The sequence below is a fragment of the Natrix helvetica genome (assembly GCF_964273705.1).
Source record: "Natrix helvetica genome assembly, chromosome: Z".
Classification (NCBI taxonomy): Eukaryota; Metazoa; Chordata; class Lepidosauria; order Squamata; family Natricidae; genus Natrix; species Natrix helvetica.
The window spans coordinates 118,412,255-118,433,844 of record NC_138554.1 but is presented as its reverse complement, the minus strand read 5'-3'; the positions used below and the strand labels follow the sequence as shown (position 1 = coordinate 118,433,844).

Here is a 21,590-nt window from a genome sequence, read left to right as displayed (position 1 = left end):
TGGCATGGTCTTAGTTTCAGGACATGTCGTATTTTCGGGGAAACACGGTAAGAGCGTGACATCATTGGTTGACTCTCCCCCTCCTCTTTCCCCTAGGGCTGAGAGCAAAATTGTTTCAAGCCGCCTGTCCAAGGGGGGGGGAATCCCCCTCCCTCCAGCCACGCTTCTCCAGCCAAGCCGAAAGAAAGGTTTAAACTGCTGGCAATTTCTCCAGATTAGTAAAGGGAATGGAAGGGAGTTTTCGCCTCACCGCACCGCAGCCGCATCCTTCTGCTCATTTATTCTTCCGTCAGCCTCGCAGTGAAGACACCGGAGCATCTCCCCATCATGCTCCCCAGTGCCTGGAGTGAGGTGGGGGGGGGCGGCCGCCGCCGATCCAGGGGATCCCCCGCGGTGCCGCTCCTCCGGCAGGAGCCTCTACGGGGCATCCTGTGCCCCCCAAGGAGTGGGGAGCTCACCGGGAAAGCGCGGGGCGGGCAAAGCTTGCCCGTCGCCGTCAGCCGCCGGAACCGGAAGTGGTCGGAGGCTCGTATTAACAGTGGAGTGGCTCCGACGCTTCTAACTTTCGTGAGGAGTGCTGGAGGTTGCCCCGGTGACAAGTCCAAAGGTGGTAACCCTGCGGTTGTCAGGAACACAGTGCTGGGGCTGCAAAGCTCTCAGGAAGATCGCTGTTTCCCTCAGAGATTGCAGTAGGCGCAGTTTCAAGCCAGCAGAGGTATTGACAATCAATTTTGGCGCGAAGAGCAGCAGGCGCCATTTTGAAGCCAACGGTCGGTAAAGGGGCTCTTTTACAGCATTTGCCTTGAGGGTGGCTGTTTCTGCCTGACTTCTAATGATGGCTTCCAACGCAGGAGATGGGGCAGTAACCTCCCCCCAGACCTCTCCACCAGAGAACCCTTCTGCTGGCTCTTCATCAGCTCAGACCTCTAAAAAAAGGGTGGTAGCTCAGGCAGCTGAGGAGCTCCCCGCAAAAATTCCAAAGGCAGCAAAAAAAAGAGGGGGGAAAGGCAGTTCAAGTCCTCATCACACAAGACAGCTCCCAGCAAGCGCACACAGTATGGCAGAGAGAGCCCTCATCCATTCCAGGTGATCCCTGTCTCTCCTGGTAGCCCCCCTCCTGCGGATCTTTCTTCTGATTCAGAGGATTCCCTTTCTGATCCTGGTTCTCCTCCTCAAATAGGGGACGTTTTAGGGGTTTTTGCTTCTCCTCAAAGTGAGGATGACTCCTTAGACTAGACCTTCCAGCCATCGACCTGCCTGTGGTAGCTCTGGCCTCTCCTAATGTAGGTTCCAGTGCCCCTGAGGATTCGCTTAAGCCTGAAGGCAAGCGTTTGGAACAAACGCTTGTCAAAGGTCACCAGGCCTCTGCCTGGGCTATTAGGGCTTCCACTTCTTCCTCATTTTTTAGCAGATCTGCTCTCCTTTGGCTAAAGCAACTTCAGAGCAGGATCCCAAACAAATACACTAGGGCCCACAGGGATTTAAACAAATTGAAAGCAGCTCTTGGATTTTCTGCAGATGGTGTGCTTAATGCAGGCCGCTTTGCTTCTAAAGCCATTGCCCCTACGGTCACCTCTAGGCGACTACTATGGCTAAAAAATTGGCAAGCCGATGCCAGACACAAGTGGCGTCTGGCTTCATCTCCCTTCTCGGGGGGTAATCTGTTTGGGGCCCCTTTGGAACCCTTGTTAGTGGAGTCAAGGACAAACCTAAGGTCCTCCAATCGACTTTCCGCAAGGCAGACAATAGAAATTCCTCTACTTTCTATAGACGCCTGACCTTTTGAGGGCAGGATGGGGGTTTCTCCAACCCCCGTCCACAGCTTCAGTCACTCTCTAGGCAGGGATCCTACCAACAGCAGGATAGGTCCAATAGGACCTTCCAACGATATCCTCCTAGGAAATCCTTTAGGGGGGCTTCAATCGATCCTACAGATGTCAGAATTGACTGTCTGGAGGATCTTACGAAAGGGGGTCAACTGACAGTGTTTGCGGACTGATGGGAGGACATAACAACAGATGCTTGGGTCTTGCAGACCATCAGATGGGGTCTGACCCTGGAGTTTCTTTCCATTCCCCTGAGGCATTTTGTCCCCTGCCCAGTGTCTCGCGACAGTCTCAAGAGACAGTTGATGGAACAGGCCATTTACCATCTTCTTCAGATCAGGGCCATCTAGGCTGTTCCCAAGGGCCAGGAACGTCAGGTGTTTTACTCCCAGCTGTTTGTGGTTCTAAAGGCCTCGGGGGGATGGAGACCAATTCTGTATCTGAAAATCTTGATCTGATATGTCCTTTATCGACGGTTCAAGACGCACTTCCTGCAGTCCATCCTGGAGAGCGTCCGCAAGGGCAACTTCCTTTCCTCGGTGGACCTCACGGAGGCATATCTTTATATTCCTATCATCCACGAACACAGGCAGTTCCTTCGATTCGAATACAGGGGAAATCATTACCAGTACCGGGTCCTCCCCTTCGGGCTGTCATTAGCCCCAAGGGTATTCATAAAAGTGCTAGTGGTGGTGGCTGCCCACCTCCGCTCAAGATTAGCCAGAATTCAAGTATATCTAAATGTCTTTCTCCTGCTGTCCCCCTCCATCAGATAGGGCCACAGGAACATTCGAACTACCATTCAAGTCCTCCAAGGGCTAGGCTTTTCCATAAACCTGGCAAAAAGCTCTCTAAGCCCAGACACCTTCACCTGGGAACTCTAATAGACACTGTGCGGGCAAAGTGTTCCTCCCAACAGATTGGTGGAACAGTCTACAGGAGCTGGCCAAGACAATTTGGTGACGTCGCAGAGCCCAACTTCTCCAGTTATCTCGTCTCTTAGAGAAAATGGTGTCCTTCTTCTCCATAGTGCCATGGGCACGCAACCATTGCCTGCAGTGGTACCTGTTGCCATACCAGAAGAAGGACATCAGTTGTTCTCTGCAACAGGTTTGCACCCCCGCACGAATGAGGAAGTCCCTGGGGTGGTGGCTTTCCCCGGCATTGACTCAAGGAACTCTCTTTCGAGAGCCGGTTCGTCTAGCTATCACCACTGACACCAGCCTGACGGGGTGGGGGCCCACTTTCTTTCAGAGATGGCCCAGGGACTGTGGTCACAGGCTGATCTTGCCAACATCATCAATTGGCTGGAACTGCGGGCCATTCATCTAGCCCTTCGGAGGTTCCAAAACACAGTGCACAACACCAAGGTCTTAATCCTCACGGACAACATCACCATGAAGGTGCACGTAAATTGGCAAGGGGGCACCCTGTCCGAACCACTAATGAGGGAGGCATGGCTGTTGGGGCTTTGGGCAGAAGCCCACCTTCTCTCCTCAGGGCGGACCACATCTCGGGCGTCGACAATGTTCAGGCTGACTGGCTAAGTCGCACTCAGGGCGAGTGGAGCATCTCACGCAGCCTCTTCCAGGAGATATCCTGCAGGTACGGGAGACTGGTACTCGACCACTTTGCCTCACGGTACTTCACCAGGTATGCGTCCCCGGGAGCGGAGGGGGTGAATGCTTACGGTGCCCGTGGCCCCAAGGCCTTCTGTACGCGTTCCCTCCTCTGCCACTAATAGAGGGTGATAGGGAAAATGCTAGATGAGGAGGCAGAAATTCTTCTGGCACTACATTGAGCCCGCCTGCCGTGGTTTGGGAACTTAATGACGTTATCTGTAACACCTCCCTGGCGCATTCCACCACACACTGTCCCTTTCACAAGGCTCAATCCAGCATCCAGACCTATATTGGTTACGCTTAACCGTGTGGAGGTTGAGCGGCAGGCGCTGAGAGCGGATGGGCTGTCGGACAGTGTCATTCTGACCATTCAAGCCTCGTGTTACCTTTCCACGACTCGAATATAGGCGCAACCTGGACAGCAACCTGGGCAGCGTTTACCAAGTGGTGTTGTTGTTCTGACATTCTTCCCTTGTCTGCCTCTCTAGCTAATGTGCTAGATTTTCTCCAAGAGGGCCTCACCAAAGATCTTTCGCCAAACACATTAAGACGTCAGGTGGTGGGCCTCTCTACAGTCTTGACTCTACCGACAGGTGAGCCCATTTCGCATCTGCCACATATACGGTGGTTTCTCCGTATTCGTCCTCCAACTGTTCAGAGATATCCAACCTGGGACTTAATCAAAGTTTTAGACTTTCTCACCAGGGCTCCGTTCGAGCCATTGCGGACTGTGTCACTTCAACATCTCACATTCAAGGTCAGTTTTCTGATTGTAGTGACGTCGGCAAGATGAATCTCCGAGATCACAGCTCTGTCGATTAGAAGCGACCTCTGTATATTTCATGCACATAGGGTCGTTCTCCGTTTAGATCTGACATTTACACCCAAAGTTAACTCAGCCTTTCATAAGGTTCAGGAACTGATTCTCCCTAATCTTTGTTCCAATCCTTCTCATGGGTTAGAAAAAAAGTGGCATTTCCTAGATGTTCACACAGCTTTACGTATCTATATCTAACGTTCAGCTACGTTCAGGCGTTCTAGAGGCCTTGGTAGTCTTTTTTCAGCCAGCTTCCCTGGGTTCTAAAGTATCCTCTTCCACCATAGGTCGCTGGCTTAGGGCCTGTATCTCTAAAGCTTACAGAGCCAATGATCTCATTCCTCCACAGGGTATAACCACTCATTCCACTCGTAGTGCGGCCACGTTAGCTGCCTGGGCTACTCAGGTGTCAGTGGAGGAGATTTGTAGGGCGGCTACTTGGACTTCTCCCATTCCCTTTATCAGTCACTACAAGATAGACCGGTTTGCTTCGGCTGAAGCTGCCTTTGGAAGGAGGGTTTTACAGCAAGTCCATTCTCTGGACTCCTCTCCACGGGGACCAGATCCCTCCCTTAATTAGGGACTAGTTTGGGTATGTCCCTATGTGACTGCTGTCTCCACCAATCGTGGAGAATGGGCGTTGGTACTTACCTGATACGCTCATTCTCACTGCAGGTGGAGAGAGCAGTCACCCCCGCCCTGTTCCAGTCAAGGTTCTTCTTCTTTAGGATTGATCAAGGTTCTCCTTCATTAACATTAGATCGGTCTTTTCTTCCTTTTCTTGGTTTCCCTTATTCTCCTTCTCCATATCAACTACACATCAGTCTACATCAGTCTTCATCTAAAAGCTGGGGAAGAGCAGCAAGGAGGAAGCCTTTATAATCTGTAGACTCAACCTATTGGTTACTGGACAGAGTAAACCCTACGTGACTGCTGTCTCCACCTGCAGTGAGAATGAGCGTATCAGGTAAGTACCAACGCCCATTTCATTCCACAATGAAAAAAGAATGGAATCAATCGGTAGAAATGGTTTTTATCTTCAGTTTTTCTTTGGTACAAGAAAACAGAATTTTTGAGCATGTCTGCATTGATAGTGTTAAAATAATAATAATAATAATAATAATAATAATAATAATAATAATAATAATAATAATAATAATAATAATAATAATAATAATAATAATAATAATAATAATAATAATAATTATTATTATTATTATTATTATTATTATTATTATTATTATTATTATTATTATTATTAATAATAATAATAATAATAATAATAATAATTTATTAGCCGCTCCCTCTCCAAAAAGGACTCGGGGCGGCGTACAATAAAACATATAAAAACATAAAAACATATGTGCAAGCACATAAACATCCGAATCCACACATATACAAAGACATACATGCACGGAGGAGGTAACAATTACATCACATTAAGAATGTTAAAAAATCAGCCATTAAAATACCCCTTAATAATAACACAATTTAAAATTTAAAAGGACTGTCAGGAGGAATAAGAAAAAACTACGGTTGAGCCAGGCCAGATAATTGAAAAAGGTGGGTCTTAAGCTGTACACGGAAGGAGCGGAGATCGGAAGTAATCCTGATGTCACGGGGGAGGTCATTCCACAGGGCTGGGCCCATCACAGAGAAGGCTCTGCTCCTGGGTGTCGCCCCCCGACACTGTTTAGTGGACGGCACCCGGAGAAGTCCCTCTCTGTGTGAGCGGATTGGTCGTAGGGATGTATGGGGCAGGATGCGATCCCGCATGTAACTAGGTCCTATGCCATGAAGCGCTTTAAAGATCGTAATCAAAACCTTGAAACGCACTCGATAGACTACAGGAAGCCAGTGCAGCTCGCGCAGGAGGTGTTACAGGGGAGTATCTAGTCCTCCCCATAATCACCCGCGCGGCCGCATTCTGGACCAACTGCAGTCTCCGAGTGCATCTCAAGGGAAGCCCCATGTAGAGAGCATTGCAGTAGTCCAGGCGAGACGTCACCAGCGCATGGGTGACTGTTCGTAGGGCATCCCGGTCCAATAAGGGGCACAATTGGCGCATCAGGCGAACCTGATGGAACGCCTCCCTTGCCATGGCTGTTACATGGTCATCCATGGACAGCCGGGCATCCAGGAGGACGCCCAAATTGCGCACCCGTTCCACGGGGGCCAGTTGCTCACCCCCGATGGCCAGAGATGGAAGCAACTGGTTGAACCGGGGGGCCGGAAGCCACAGCCACTCCGTCTTGGAGGGGTTGAGTTTTAGGTATCATATAAGCCTGGGATGGCGAACGTATGGCACACGTGGCACAGGTGGCACGTGGAGTCATTTGTCAGGGCACGCAAGGTGTTGCTGTCAGCTGGCCAGCTCTGGGAAGCCTCCTGAGGACTAAAAATGAGGGAGGGCAGGGGAGCTCCCCAGACTCCTATAAAGCCTCTGGAGTCTGGGGATTGCGAAAAATGCATGCAAAAAATGGGGGGGGGGGCTCTCATGTGCACATACACATTGGGGGGGCGCATTGCATTATGGGTGTGGCACGCCCATGCACCACCCCACTTCGCTCCCCCGTTATGGCACGCGAGCCTAAAAAGATTTGCCATCACTGATATAAGCTATTCCAAAGAGATGCCTTTGCAATTGACTGATGGTAATTTTGTCAACACCCCTTGCATTGTTGCTACTTTGTCCTGACATTACTAGTAATTATGTCTTCAGTACTCATTTAGCGACTAAAATTTGTTCCAGCCACTCAGTGATTAACTGATGTGCTTGCTATGTGAACATTATAGGACCATGATTGGGATTATTATTTTATTTTAACTTTGGTTTTGCTTTCTTTTGTTGCCTCAGGGAACAACCCCAAATAGCCAGTTGAACCCAAGCAGCAGGTAAAGTTTCCATACTCAAACGGAAGCCAGGTAACAGTGTAAACCTTATAGCTCTTTCCCCTCCAACTCTCCACCTTTTGGAATGTTCTTCCTGGGATTAGGATAATTAATGATAGGAGAATTGATGTATTTACATTCACTGGCGAGGAAGGAATTACAAAAGAATAAGCAGGCACACAATGGGGAGTATACATAGAAAGAAATGTGTTAGCAGCAGCTATTGGCCTATCAAGCTGCTTAGGAGGCAAACAAAAACCTTTAGTGTGAAACTGATTAGTTTTGTCAATGTCAGCAGCACCAAACTAGAGAGTTCTATTTAACTAAAGTCTGAGACCCTGCTGCAGAGGAAAGTAACTCTGGAAAGGATCACTTATTTAGACACTCCATGAGGTGTCCATGAGATGAGGAAAAAATCAGGCACTTTTTTATTAGCTTATTTTTGCTTATTAGCTGACAATGATGATGAACATGTGACTGGGAGAGATGCTGTGAATATTGTAAATATGGGCAGTTTGCAATTACTGGTAACACTGTCCAAGACAATAAAGCTAAACGAGTATTTGTATCTAAACAAGTCTTAATAAATTGAAGTTAATGCAAAACAAGTCTGTGATACCTATAATCTAATAGAATTTATAAATAATAGAACTGATTCATACAGGACTTCCAGAACATCAGAAATATTTTTTACCAGAAGGTCTGTTTTTACTAATTCTCTGGTGTATTAATCCATCACGTATTAGAATCTAGTTATGAATACAATCTGTTTATTGTTTTATGCGATGATACAAAAAAATATAGATCTGGATTTCTTCAAAATCCTTAATGAGTAGTAGCAGCAGTATAAAAAGCCATTTTGATGTTAAAATTAAACCTGGTACCAAATAAAAATGTAAATAATCAGTCTGGGATTGGGCTTTACATTAAGCCACAATTTAAACATGGTTTCTGAACAATTTACAATTAAATTAGACATACTGAGACAAAATTATATGATTTAAAATAATTGCACCAGGTTTCGTATCATCCAAGTTCAAGCTAACAAACAATCTCCATTTCTGAACAATGTCTAAGACAAAAGTAACTGTAACTTGATAGAACTTTAAAATAATGATCTAAATGCAGTTAGAACACCAGGGATAGCTATTCAGCTGTCTCTTAAAAGATACCTGGCAAATACTTATTTTAAAAACTATTTTATCACTCCTCCTTCCACCTATTCATTTCTATTAGCCACAAAGATTTAAGGTAAAGAAGTAGAAAGTTACATTTCCCCAAGATTAACCTTGGAATGAACCAACAAGATATCCTTTAATATAGCAGTCCCACCCTTTCTGGCTTGGCAGACCGGGAAACAGGGGAATGGTCTCCTGTGTACGCACACGCCACTTTCACAAATATAGGGTCCTCACACACCACTTCCGCAAACTGGTTCTGAATGGGGTGCAGCCTGGGGGTTGGGGACCCCTGCATTAATACGTCACAAGAATTACAAGTTGGTTCAAGAATTCACATTAAAGTTCTGGCAAAAGCCATCATCCAAATAAAGTGCCCATTATAATGGAATCATATTGAAACAGATGCTTTTCCACCAAAATTGTTTCAGAATTATTCCTTACATTTTTCTTAAAATCACCATGGATTTTATGTAAGGGAGACTTAGTAACTTTTTTTCAGATAAGGATAGCACATGTGCAACATGGAAATGTACTCATTTTTTCCATGTTTTTCAATTAAACGTTTTAAATAGTGTTCTGGTATATCTGTATCAAGGTTTTCCTCCATTTTCCTATAATTTCAGCTCAGTTTTTAATGAAAACTTGCTCCATTCCTCAAATTAAATACAAATTACTATACATGGTATCCTAATATAAGGGCACAGTTCTAACACAGCAGAAATACTTTAAAATATTCATTGATCTAGATGATATCATATTTTTTTCTGAAATAAAACAGCTTCAAAAATGAAAAATTGACAAAGGCATAGATTTAAACAATAAATAGAAGTCAGATGGTAATTTAAAATATAAATAAAAGCATTTTTTGAAGAGATATTACAAGCTGCTACTAATAGTTTCCTTGATTGAAATTGCTGGAGTAGGTCCAACATGAGTCCAGATATAGCCTTTTTCTGGCCTAGTGGGTATCGTAGGAAAAGGAGTTGATCGAGATTTGAAATATTCTGAAGGCGCATGGCAGATAAATTCTAAGTATTCAATTTTTCTTGGAAGATCTTCTTCTGGTCCTAAAAAAAAGCATTTATTTTACAGTGAGTGTTGTGACACATACATCTAAATTAAAAAGCATAGAAGAATCTTGGGGTCCTCTTGGTTGTGCAGCTATTGCTCAATCGGCAGCTATGGCCTGGACGTCCCTTGCACAGGTTCATTTTGTGTGCCAGTTGTATCTTTTCCTGGCACAGGAAGATCTTCAGACAGTGATGTTAACACCTATGTGCTCTACATAGTGGGGTTCTGGTATTTCCATCTGCGAGCTAGAATTGTTCTAAATGCAGTGGCCTGAGCAGTTACAACCTTGTTAATTCCCCTATGTCATCACTATTACAGGAACTGCACTGTTTACCATCTGACTTCGAGGTGCATTCCAAGGTGCTTGGTGTTACCTATAAAGTCCTTGACTATCTGAGGGAGTGTCTATCTCTTTTTGCCTGTCCAGTACAGGTTCTCCTGATGATTGATTGTTTAGAGACCCTTTGGAGTTAAGACAGCCTCAGAATGGGTGCTTTATAACGCTCTTCTAACTATCCTAAAATGCTGCCCTGCTATAATCACATGATCTTGATTTGTGAAGTACACCCCCCCCCCCAAAAAAACTGCCAGAAACCTGCTAATTTGAGAGAATGGGAACATATGATTAGCTTAATGACTGCATATTTTAGACATACAACCACATGATTCACTTAATGACTACCATAAAATAGTTGTAAAATTGGGTCCAATCATGTGGGAAATTTTACTTAAGAGATATCATGATTTAAGAATAAAATTCTGGTTGTAGATAGAGGATTATTGTATGTTTGGTCAGAATGGGTGTGTTTACACATTAGGACCCCCCTCAATTAAACACTGTCATCTTGTGAGAATGAAGCAGCATGCCTTCTCTGTCACTACCCCGACCCTTTGCAGCATTCCCACGGAGATACATATGGTGCCCCCTCTTTGTGGAATTTGGAAGGCTCTTAAGATCTTTGTTTCCAGACATGGGCTAATGCATTTGTATGACTCCCAGTATATTTTCATTTTTACAGTTGTTTTTAAGCTGGCTGCCATATTTTATGTGTTTTATTTTATTCTAATTGGATTTTGTAAGTTGATAAGACTATGGGAGTGAGCAGTCATAGATGATTTAATACATAATAATTTAATTAATAAAGCAGATAGACATAAATTCATAGTACATAGAGCTACAACCCTGTTTTCTGCATGATTATTCCAGATGATGTTAAGACAAGGCAAAGACCATGTATTTAACTTGTTATATTTCTGTACCTTATTTTTTTCCGGATACTTTTGACTTGAGATTTATAAGGCTGATTGGTGGAAAGCTAGTCTTTCTCGTTCTTCCAGATCTATAGACCAATACCCAGTATTCTTAGTTGCTCTACTGGTTGGGAAACTTTGGGAACTGAATTCCATACACTTGGAAGGCACCCAGATGGAAAAAAAAAAGCTAAGAGATAATGTATAAGGTTGACATACGCTTCTGAAAAGAATCTGTAAACTGATCCCGTTTAGTGGTATTTTTGCCTTAGCAGATAGAAACATTGAACAGAAGAGGCTGCTGTTAAATATACATGTTTCTACTGCAAATATATTTTCTCTGAAAATATAGGCCTGATGGTGCCATTCTAGGGGAGAAAAACAAATTAACTATGAAGCTGTACAATTATCCACAGGACAAGCCAGACATAATATTTTAGTCCTTGGAACTTACCTATTATGTAAGTTGCAGGATCAAAATAGTCTTTTGGGCTTGCTGTAGTAGGAATGAGCCATGTTAAAGCTGCACTTTTTTCACAGTATTGGTCTTGAATAAAACCTCTAATCTGAGCATAGTATGTTTTACCATCTTGCTCATCAATCACTGAAACAACATCTCCAATTTGATAGTATATTCCCTAGAAAAGATACAGATCGTTAAAAATGTAAAATCTTAACTGCAGCTGATAGATTCTGTTAATTTATACAAACTGTGCCTTTTATCTACAAAACGTTTATAGTATCTTCTCTAACACAAAAATTTCCTAAATGTAATAAATATTTAGTGTCTTCCAACAATTTAGTCCTTAAGAGATAAAAATGTATTTTGATAAAAACAACAATAGCATCTCATCTGACAGCAAAAAACCAACATATTTGATTCATTATGTGTTATCAACTTAGATCAATTTCCAGTAACTATACAGTCAGATCTTTTCCAGGATGATCTTCTTTCCAATGATGCAAATATTGTGACGATAATTGAGTCCATCCACCTTGGTGCTAATTCTCCTATTCTCATCCTGTCTACCTTTCCCAGAATTATGGTCTTCAGACAATGTGGCCAATTCAATAATTTGAGCATAGTCATTTTTGCCTTAAGAAAATTCTGATCTATTCCATCTACTTGTTTTCATGGTTATCCATTGTGTTCTGAAAAATTTCCTCCAAAATTAAATTTTAAAAAGATCTTTCTATACTGATTCTTCAGAAGTCAAGCTTCAATTTCTAGTTTCCATTATATTGGTATTATAGAGTGAGTATATTTTTTAGAAAAACACTGGATTTGTCTCTAAGCCCCTCATTGTTACCCAAATAAAGGCTGACATATTGCATATTTCTTGACTTTACTGATAATAGTCAATCTAAGAAAAGACAAAGGATAAGGCTGGTGGCCTTATTTTTCATTAGTTTGCATATCTTTACAAATGTAGTTCAATTTCTTTCACTGTACTTGTTTACTTTTATTACTAGAGTATGCCTATCAGAATAGTGTCATCATTCTATAAACTATTAATGCTTCTTCCATTTTTAAAACCACAGAAATTTTCTTCAACCCTGTTTCTCCAATATACATTGAGCAAATAGGTAGAAAAAAAGTGTATACAGTCTTATCTCCCTCTTTTGCCAGCAGTAGCTATCCTATTTCATAATGGTCCTTAAAGACAGTGGCTTCCTCTACTGCAGGAGTGTCCATCCCAATCGCATGGCCTGCGCAGGCCTTATCTGCCCTGTGAGCCGCATGTTTGACATACTTGCTCTACTGCGTGTAGATTTTTCATGAGGATGAGATATTCCAAAGATCTCCAGGTGAGGCAATGAGGAAAGAAGAGAGATTATGACATGGCTGATGGACTGACAAAGCTGGACCAACAGAATATCTCTGGACAAGGAAAAAATGAGACATCTCCCACTTAGGCTCACAACAACTATACCTTGCAAGGAGACTGCAAGATAGCAGGTCTAAGCAACAGGAGATGAGAGAAGCCACCAAATTCTCAAGATAACGGTGCCTTTAAGAATAGTGGGTCTGCCTGGCTTCACTTCCTAAATCTGGATTTATAATTATTTTAAAACAGCTCTCCCAAGCAAAATGTTTGAAAAACAAAATAAATGGATAAAGCTAAATAATTGAAGAAAGTTTAAAACCAATTAAGAGACAAAATAAATTTGGGATATTACAGTTTATGAAACAATAAAATAAAATATTTGTGGGAATATTGTCTACTAAGAAAGGACTGGTTGAAATTTGAAAATAAAGAAACAGACATTTGAGATGTTGTGATTGCAAAAATGGGACACTAGAGGGGACCAAAGTCCCGGTAGGAAAAAAGAAATAAATGGGGGGGGGGGTTTAAATCCTGTCTTTTATCCTTGAATCAAAAGAGGAAGAGTAAAATTTATAAAATGACAAAATAAAGGTATGATTTTAAATATTTTTTTAATTTGGAGATGAACTTACAATTAAATTGACAATAATAATTTCTTCACTTAATCATATTGAGAACTCTAAAGAAGAAGCAAAATATGGAAAAGTGAACATGAAAGAATCAAAATAAATCTTTATTACCATCATAAACATAAAGGAAATTACGGACCAACAAAAAAGAGAGATAAACCAAGTTCTAATCAATGGACAAATATTGGAAAATAAATAAATTGTGGTTTATAAAACAAAGATGATTGCAGAGATGGAAAAACAAATGATGAGCCAAGTGATGAAAAATTATGTGGGAAAAGATTTGTCATTGATTTTTTTTGTCTGTTTGTTTAAAAAGGTAGTTCTAAAACTACCTTTAACTCTTTCGAGAGAAAAAATGGTTCTTTGAAAAACTTTTTAGGTTCCAGCTTTCCACTTTTATTCTGTTATGGGGTGGAAAAATAAACACTTAAGGAACAGGTTATAAATAACGGTTGTGCAAGGCAATTTACTTCAGCAACCATCAGATAAAAGATTAAAAAAAAAACATTGCTGGAGACCCTCTGTCTAGGATATCCCCATGTTATTGGACTAGATGTTTGACCTGCTCCGACTGTCAGAGCAAAAAAAGTGAAACTGTAGGTATAAAATGTTACATTTTAATAAACCTTAATTCATTAGAATTGTATGTTTCTATGCTTAGAATAACTAAAAGATTCTAAGACAGTTCTTTAACTGCTATTAGGGAAAGAAGTCCCATTGGGTGTTTTCCCTTTGCAAGTTTCCCTTGCAAGTTTAGCACACCTGTGCTGTATAGTCATTTCAAATAAACTTGCAAACTGTTGATCAAACAATTGTGAAGGATCTAAATGCATGTGTGTATAAAGAGGCGAGAAGAAGAAAAGTAACTGCTTCTATGTGAGACTTTTAAGACTAGAGCCAATTAGATTTTGGGAGAAAATTTCATGCCTACCACCCCCAAGAAGACATCCAAGCCAAAGCATAGGAAAACGGGGGGGGGGGGGGGGGGGAGTAATTCTTTTTTAAAATAAAAACCGAAAATCTAGATGGCGCCGCCGGAGGAGAACCAGTTCATGGGGGTGGCAGGCATGGGCTGCCGGTTCCAGCAACCCAGGCCGCCAAGTTACTACTGGTTCGGCTGAACAGGTCCGAACCAGTAGGAACCACCTCTGTATATACATATAATAATATAATGAATAAAGTGGTTGGAAAATTCATGGCATTACAAATTCATAAATTGTAATGGTATTTTCTGCACATGCGCAAACAATTTTCACTTCAGAAATGTATTCCTCCCCCCCTTTTCTAAAGTTTTGCAGATGTGCAGACCTTTTTATATGCAAATGCACATGCGCGCAGAGCATTTGCAAAAAAAAATTGTTCGCCGAACCAGCAGTAATGCCAGCAGCAACCCACCCAACTGTGTGTATGCTCACACATTTCAGTAACACTGTACTACCAAAACTCATACTATAAACTGTAAATTCATTACCCAATTATAGTAACATAAATACACTTCAATAAAATTTCAAACATGAAATATGATTAAATAACGTAAGTATTTACAATAAGAACTCTTATAGACTTGAATCCTTGAATAAGAAAAAGAAAACTTAGCTCTTCCAAAAGTCATATTTGCTTGAATTTTTCATTCATGCAAATTAAAATCGCTTTTTACTTGAATATATTTTAATTTTAGAATGGTGTGTGTGTGTTCTTTTAGAAAACTTTAGAAGAAACATGTAAATCCCAGACACAATTTTGGGGGGGAGATTCATTAACCTGCAGCAGGAAAGAGCCTTCCTATTTAGTCAAGACAACACTCAAAAGACTTAGATTGCAAATCCTATTAATGTTTTTAAAATATATTCTGTTCAGACTTTTCCCTAAGGGATTATAAAATTCCTAAATCATTTAGGTAAGTAGATAAACTTCATTAAATTCTTCCACCAGCATATAAACAATTTTCCTTGATTTTTTTTTAAATTGGTTCAATATTCCTGAACTTTAGCAGTGTATTTGCTTAGGAAACAGTAGGAACATTTCTAAGACTAAAAGAGCAATCCAACAATTGTATACTCAGAAATAGATTATAAATGCATTCAGTGATAACATTTGTATGTAGATAAATACAATCTTTTTTAAAACATCAAAATCATACCTTATAGAAGATAGATTCTGCTGTAATGATTGTGGCAACAGATTCTGGAGCTTTGATGGGCTAAAAGAAAAAAGAAAAAGTTTATGACTTAATTGAACAAAACTTTGACAAAAATGCACCTAGTTGCATGTTGGCTAGTATTACCAGGAAGTATTTCGAAATGCAAACATGTAATCAAATCAAACACTACAGAACCTGCATTTCAAATTGCCTGAAATCTATTCACTAGTTTATAGCAGAGCAGCTAGATGTATCTGTTTCAATAAATGAACATATAATAACAGAATAGACTATTACTGGAGTTTGTAAATTCAATAACTTGGATGAAGCTTATATCACTCTTAATGTGTTCAGATATGAAATTATAATCTTCTTTAGACATTGGCGGTATGTAAGTATACTGTGCTGTATACAATATGGACCTGTTAGAACAAAGCTTGAAAGTGACATTAAATGAATGTTAGTTTCCAAAGATGGATCAATTCTGTTAGTCTGTTTGAAAAAGAGAATAAATAAAACAAAAGCAACTGAATTAATAGAAAATAAAATTTTGAATACAAAATAAATATATAATATACAAAAAGAAAATGATCTAATTAATTTCATATTTCATGTTACATTTCTGACATTTGAATTTGTACACCAAATATTGTATACATAGTATATGAAGTATAATTGGCATATTGATGATTGGCCCAGATTCTACATTTCATTCTATGAAGATAAGGGTATGCTCTTCATATAAAGCTTTCTTTTATTAAAAAAAATACTTTTCTAATTTAGCATTTTTTGTAAAGTATTGTAAAAGCTTAACATTTTGGATTTTTTAAGCAACTCTGTAATCTCTTGCCTCAGAGTGGAGTTGGAGCAACTTAACAGAGCGGTGAGGCAGCCTAGAGACAGCCTCACCATCAGGAGGCTGTGATTTCGATCCCAGGTAGCAGCAAATATTTCTCTTTCAAGGTGCAATGATTAATTGTCTGCTGCAAACTCTATGTAGGTCAAGGGTGTCAAACTCGATTTCATTGAGGGCCGAATCAGAGTTGTGTTTGACCTCTGGGGCCAGGTGGGTGTGACCAGCTCAACATTACTTGTATCGGGGGCACCTTTCTGGGCTCCATTTTCGGTTGCGACGGCCTCCCTCAGCACTCTGCCAATGAAAATGGAGCATTCACAGGGTCCTCCCAGGCTCCATTTTCACTGGCAGAGACACCATGGACCAGTCCTTTACCCATTTCCAGGATGGCCCTGGGGCCAGATCTAAACGCCAAATGCAGCTCATGGGCCTTGAGTTTGACACCCTTGATGTAAGTATTAGGAAGAGCATCCAGCCAGTAAACGCTTGAGCTCCATTCAGTCATCCCAAATGTAAAAGTTTAAGAATAAAACCTTAAATAGCTGCAAAAACTATTAGTCCATTAGCTTTTTCAAGTCTCATCTCAACAAAGATTTCTAGACCACAATTTCTAGACCCTTCCCTTAACTGATCCCAATTTCATCCAATTCATTTCATTTTCCATACTGACAAGTCTCAAAGGTACCATTTCCATGGGAACACAAAGGAAATAAATAAATTCACCCAATAAATTTGCGTCTATTTTCAAGCCTGTAAATCCAGCCACTGTGATTTATAAACAATGACTCATAACTCAGCATTACATGAAAATAATAACAGCTTGGTGCAATATGTATACCAATGAATGAGCGTCCATCACACTTGAATATCTACATATCATAGCATTTTAAACTTTTGTGTGTGTGTGTGTGTGTAGACAGACAGACAGACAGATACTTTTTGTTGTTTTTCTGCAGAGAACTGTTGACCATGAAGAAAACCTATCAATAATTTTTAAAACTGTTTAAATCTTGCTGGTATTAGCAAATGTTTAACTAGTAACAATATCCTTACGTTTTTTAATTTGAAAATATGCCTTCTCCCTTTTCCTTTAGTGGAAACCTTTTTCTCAGCAGCAGGAGCAGATTTATATTTCGTGTTCCTCAATCGAGCAGATCTTCTGTGAATTTCTTGCTTACTCTATGGCATATGAAACATAAGAAATATTTAGAAAGTGTAGTCTGAATTCCATTTACATTATTATGCATATTTAAAAAGAACCATGAAGTAAAAGGTAACAGGTGAAAAAGTGTACAAACTAAGTTCCTATTCAAAACTTATTTACTTGAAAGCACATCTCAGTACCGGTAATTTCAATGAAAAATGTTTTTCATACTTTCCTCATAGATTAAAATGACTCACAAGAAAACAAGACACAGTGCCAGCAGCTTCAGCAATTCTCAGAAATCATTTCCAATCACGTCCATGAATTCTGAGAAATATCCCAATACCCTACCTCATGTATTTCATTATCTGTATATTTATCTATCTAAACATATGACTAGCTCACCACCCTTCAAAAGACTCTCTGCAGCCTACAAAAAAAAAGAATACATTAACAGCCAGATTATAAAATGAAAAATTAGTTAATCTTTGTAGTAACAATAAACCAGCACAATACAAAGAACAATAACATCTCAAAATAGAAGTTTCTCTAAAATAACTTAGCTTTTAGAGCTTTTTGAAAGATCAATAAAGGAGAGGGATCATCCACAGGGAGGCTGTTTCCACAAAATTGGTAGTTCCACCCAGTATATTTATTTGTGTGTGGCTTACTATATGAAGCAATATAATTGTGGTTACTTAGTTGTTTTTTTTAAAGTTAAGCAAACTTTTAAGTTGGCATGCCTCAACCCCATGACAGAGATTTTATTCCCAAGTGAAAAGGCACTCATTCACAATTAAGACTGCAAATTTATATATAAATGAGTACACCTGTGGAGTTAATGGGACTCCTGAATAGAAACATATATAGCAATAGCACATGTCATCGCTTCACAGTCCTTTACAGCCCCCTCTAAGGGGTTTACAGCGTCTAAGCATATTTTCCCCAATAATTTGGGTCCTCATTTTACCGACCTCGAAAAGGACGGAAGGCTGAGTCAACTTTTGAGTTTAAGATCCCAGCAGATGCAACAAACTTTTTTCAATGTCTTCTATCGTATTTTGGACTCACCCCGAGCGCACTTTCTAAAGTTTACTCATTTATACTTTTTTTCTAAAAAAACCCCGACGGGTATCTTTTCAGTGTCTATTTTAAACAGTAGTCTAATGCCTTAGCATTAAACCTTAGCACTGGGGGAAGGCAAACCGCGTGTAAACGTTGTCACTAACGCAAACTAGCGTGATTTATAGCCACCACCCCGAATGATACACGAATATTTAACGTATTTTTTTTTAAAAAAGCAGTTTCCTCGCTGCTTGGGGATTGAGAAAGTCCTTCGTACAAAGCCTGGAGGGGAGATGGGGGGGGAAAGGTCGAGGCCCGCAGCCTCAGAGCCGGGCTAACTTTAGGCAGCTCTGCCTAAAAAAATAAATCGCGCGGTTGCCGATCGTTTCGGGGCGGCTCCTCAAGCACCTCACCTGCTTCCCGCCGCCGCCGCCGCCGCTGTTCCCGCCGCCCCCTCCGCCGCCGCCGCCGTTGCTGTGCTGCGAGGCCGCGGAGGTGCCGGCGTAGGAAGCCGCCCCAGCGGCGGCCGGCCCTGAACGGCCCGTGCAGTTGTTGCAGAGGATCTCGCCCTGCCCGCCTTTCTTCCACATGGACGAGGAAGTGGTGCGGCAGACGCTGCACGTCGGCTTGAGGCCCAGCGGCATCCTGGCGCCGGCCCGTTTGCTCCTTCGGTTCCTGACACTCGGCCCACCCGCCACGACGGATCGGTCGCGGAAGCGGCGCCCAAGGCGAGAGGCCAGCGCTGCTGAGGAAACGGAGGGAAAGCAGGGCGGCGGCGACGGAGAAGGCCGCCCCCTGCTGGATGCCCAGCAGGATGCGCGGCTCGAGGCTGTATGGAGGTGGTGGTGGGGGGTGGTGAATTCTGTAATAAGTGGGGCCTGTCAAAACCGGGATGGGGCAGCGGCGGCCTTGGTTGAGACTCCAGCCGACCGTGGGGAAGCTCGTTGGCAACCAGGTCTACTACTTGGAATTTTAGGCTTTTAATAAATGCAAATATATAAAGAATTGTATAGCCGTGCTTTCTTTTTAGCCGAAGCCCATTTTTCAGGTGCAAAAAACTTGGTACCTTTTCAGCAATTAAACAATAGAGACTTAGAATAACTTTATTGTCATTTTGAATGTACGCTGTATAATGTATGTAATCAGCATACATTAAAATGAAATTTCGTTGCATATGGGTCTCAAAGGGTCACCACCTCCTATATGCACTATATAAACATAACAAAATAACTAACTAAATAAATAAATAAATAAATAAATAATACAAAATTATGCACATATACCCACATATGTGACACAGAGAAACAACAAAAAGAGAGCATATTCTGAAAGTCCATGAACATACTTCCAAGTCTAAAAGATACAATCCGGACTGGCAAAGGGAAACCTATAAATTTGCCACTTGGAAGGTTATGTAGAATTGATGCTTTCTTTTCAAGTCTGACATGTACAGGTAGTCCTTGACTTACATCCACAATTGAGCCCAAAATTTTGGTTACTAAGCAAAACAGTTGTTAAGTGACTTTGCCTCATTAAACAACCTTTTGTGCTACAGTTGTTAAGGGAATCACTGCAGTTTTTAAATTAGTAACACAGTTAAGGGAACCTGGCTTCCCGGTTGACTTTTCTTGTAAGGTTGCAAAAGGTAAATCAGAGCAACCGTCATAAATATACATAAAATTCGTCTGAATTTTGATCACATGGCTATGGGATGCTGCAACAACTATGTCACTTTTTCAGTGTTGTTGTAATTTGCCACTAAACGAATTATTACAAGTTGAGGACTACCTGTAATCAACGTTTTTTATTGTTATTGTTTATTGTTTACAATAATACAATAGCAGAGTTGGAAGGGACCTGGGAGGTCTTCTAGTCCAACCCCCTGCCTAGGCAGGAAACCCTATACCATTTCAGACAAATGGCTATCCAACATCTTAAAGACTTCCAGTGTTGGGGCATTCACAACTTCTGGAGCCAAGTTGTTTCACTGATTAATTGTTCTAACTGTCAGGAAATTTCTCCTCAATTCTAAGTTGCTTCTCTCCTTGATTAGTTTCCATCTATTGCTTCTTGTTCTACCCTCAGGTGCCTTGGAAAATAGTTTGACTCCCTTTTCTTTGTGGCAACCCCCGAGATATTGGAACAATGCTATCATGTCTCCCCTAGTCCTTTCTATTAAACTAGACATACCCAGTCCCTGCAACTGTTCTTCTTATGTTTTAGTCTCCAGTCGCCTAGTCATCTTTCTTGCTCTTCTCTGCACTCTTTCTAGAGTCTCCACATCTTTTCTACTTTGTGGTGACCAAAATTGGATGCAGTATTCCAAGTGTGGCCTTACCAAGGCATTATAAAGGGGTATTAACACTTCACATGATCTTGATTCTATCCCTCTGTTTATGTAGCCTAGAACTATGTTGGCTTTTTTGGTAACTGCTGCACACTGCTGGCTCACATTTAAATGGTTGTCCACTAGGACTCCAAGATCCCTCTCAGAGTTACTACTATTGAGCACAGTACCACCTATACTGTACCTGTGCATTTCGTTTTTCTTGCCTAAATGTAGAACCTTACTCTTTTCACTATTGAATTTCATTTTATTAGATAGTGCCCAATGTTCAAGTTTGTCAAGGTCCTTCTGTATCTTTAGCCTATCTTCTGGAGTGTTGGCTATTCCTGCCAGCTTGGTGTCATTTGCAAATTTGATGAGTTCCCCATTTATTCCCTCATCCAAATCAGTGATAAAGATGTTGAAGAGTCCTGGGCCCAAAACAGAGCCTTGGGATATCCACTGCATACCTCCCTCCATGTAGATGCATTTCCATTGAGGGCTATACGTTGAGTGCGGTTGGTCAGCCAGTTACGAATCCATCTGATGATGATGCTGTCTAACCCACATTCTTCTACTTTATCTAGTAGTAGGTTATGGTCTACCTTATCAAATGCCTTACTGAAGTCCAAGTAAACTATATCCACGGCATTCCTCTGGTCCACTAATTTTGTCACATTATCAAATAATGCAATAAGATTAGTCTGGCATGATCTGTTTTTGACAAATCCATGTTGGCTTTTGGCTATTACTTTGTTTACTTCTAGGTGTTTGCTAATTTGTTGCTTGATCATCTTTTCCAGAATCTTTCCTGGTATTGAGGTCAGGTTGATAGGTCTAAAATTTCCTGGAACTATTTTTTTTTCCTTTTTTGAAGATGGGAACCGCATCAGCTCTTTTCCAGTCCTCTGGCAGTTCTCCGGTGCTCCAGGATTTCT

The 21,590-nt window shown here is 41.3% G+C and overlaps 1 protein-coding gene across 2 annotated transcripts; it reads right to left on the bottom strand.

Moving 5' to 3' along the window:
* Positions 1 to 7,910: 7,910 nt before the first annotated feature.
* On the bottom strand, positions 7,911 to 19,174 carry GATAD1 (GATA zinc finger domain containing 1). Of its 2 annotated transcripts, none has more exons than XM_081933236.1 (5): positions 18,735 to 19,174; positions 17,171 to 17,294; positions 15,262 to 15,321; positions 11,115 to 11,298; positions 7,911 to 9,405 (listed from the first exon to the last, which is right to left on the bottom strand). In XM_081933236.1, the coding sequence occupies exons 1-5, from the start codon at positions 18,968 to 18,970 to the stop codon at positions 9,215 to 9,217; spliced, it is 795 nt and encodes a 264-aa protein (XP_081789362.1). In that variant the 5' UTR covers positions 18,971 to 19,174; the 3' UTR covers positions 7,911 to 9,214. The 2 variants fall into 2 exon arrangements, with proteins under 2 accessions (XP_081789362.1, XP_081789363.1); XM_081933237.1 differs by having other exon boundaries at positions 17,171 to 17,296; positions 18,740 to 19,158.
* Positions 19,175 to 21,590: the final 2,416 nt, after the last annotated feature.

Excerpts from the sequence above, each read along its gene's own strand:
- GATAD1 (XM_081933236.1), bottom strand. The coding sequence starts at position 18,970 with ATGCCGCTGGGCCTCAAGCCGACGTGCAGCGTCTGCCGCACCACTTCC. Across the intron at positions 17,295-18,734 it reads GGCGGCGGGAAGCAGGTGAG|TAAGCAAGAAATTCACAGAA; the intron begins GTGCTTGAGGAG and ends TATGCCATAGAG. Across the intron at positions 15,322-17,170 it reads ATATTTTCAAATTAAAAAAC|CCCATCAAAGCTCCAGAATC; the intron begins GTAAGGATATTG and ends TTTTTCTTTTAG.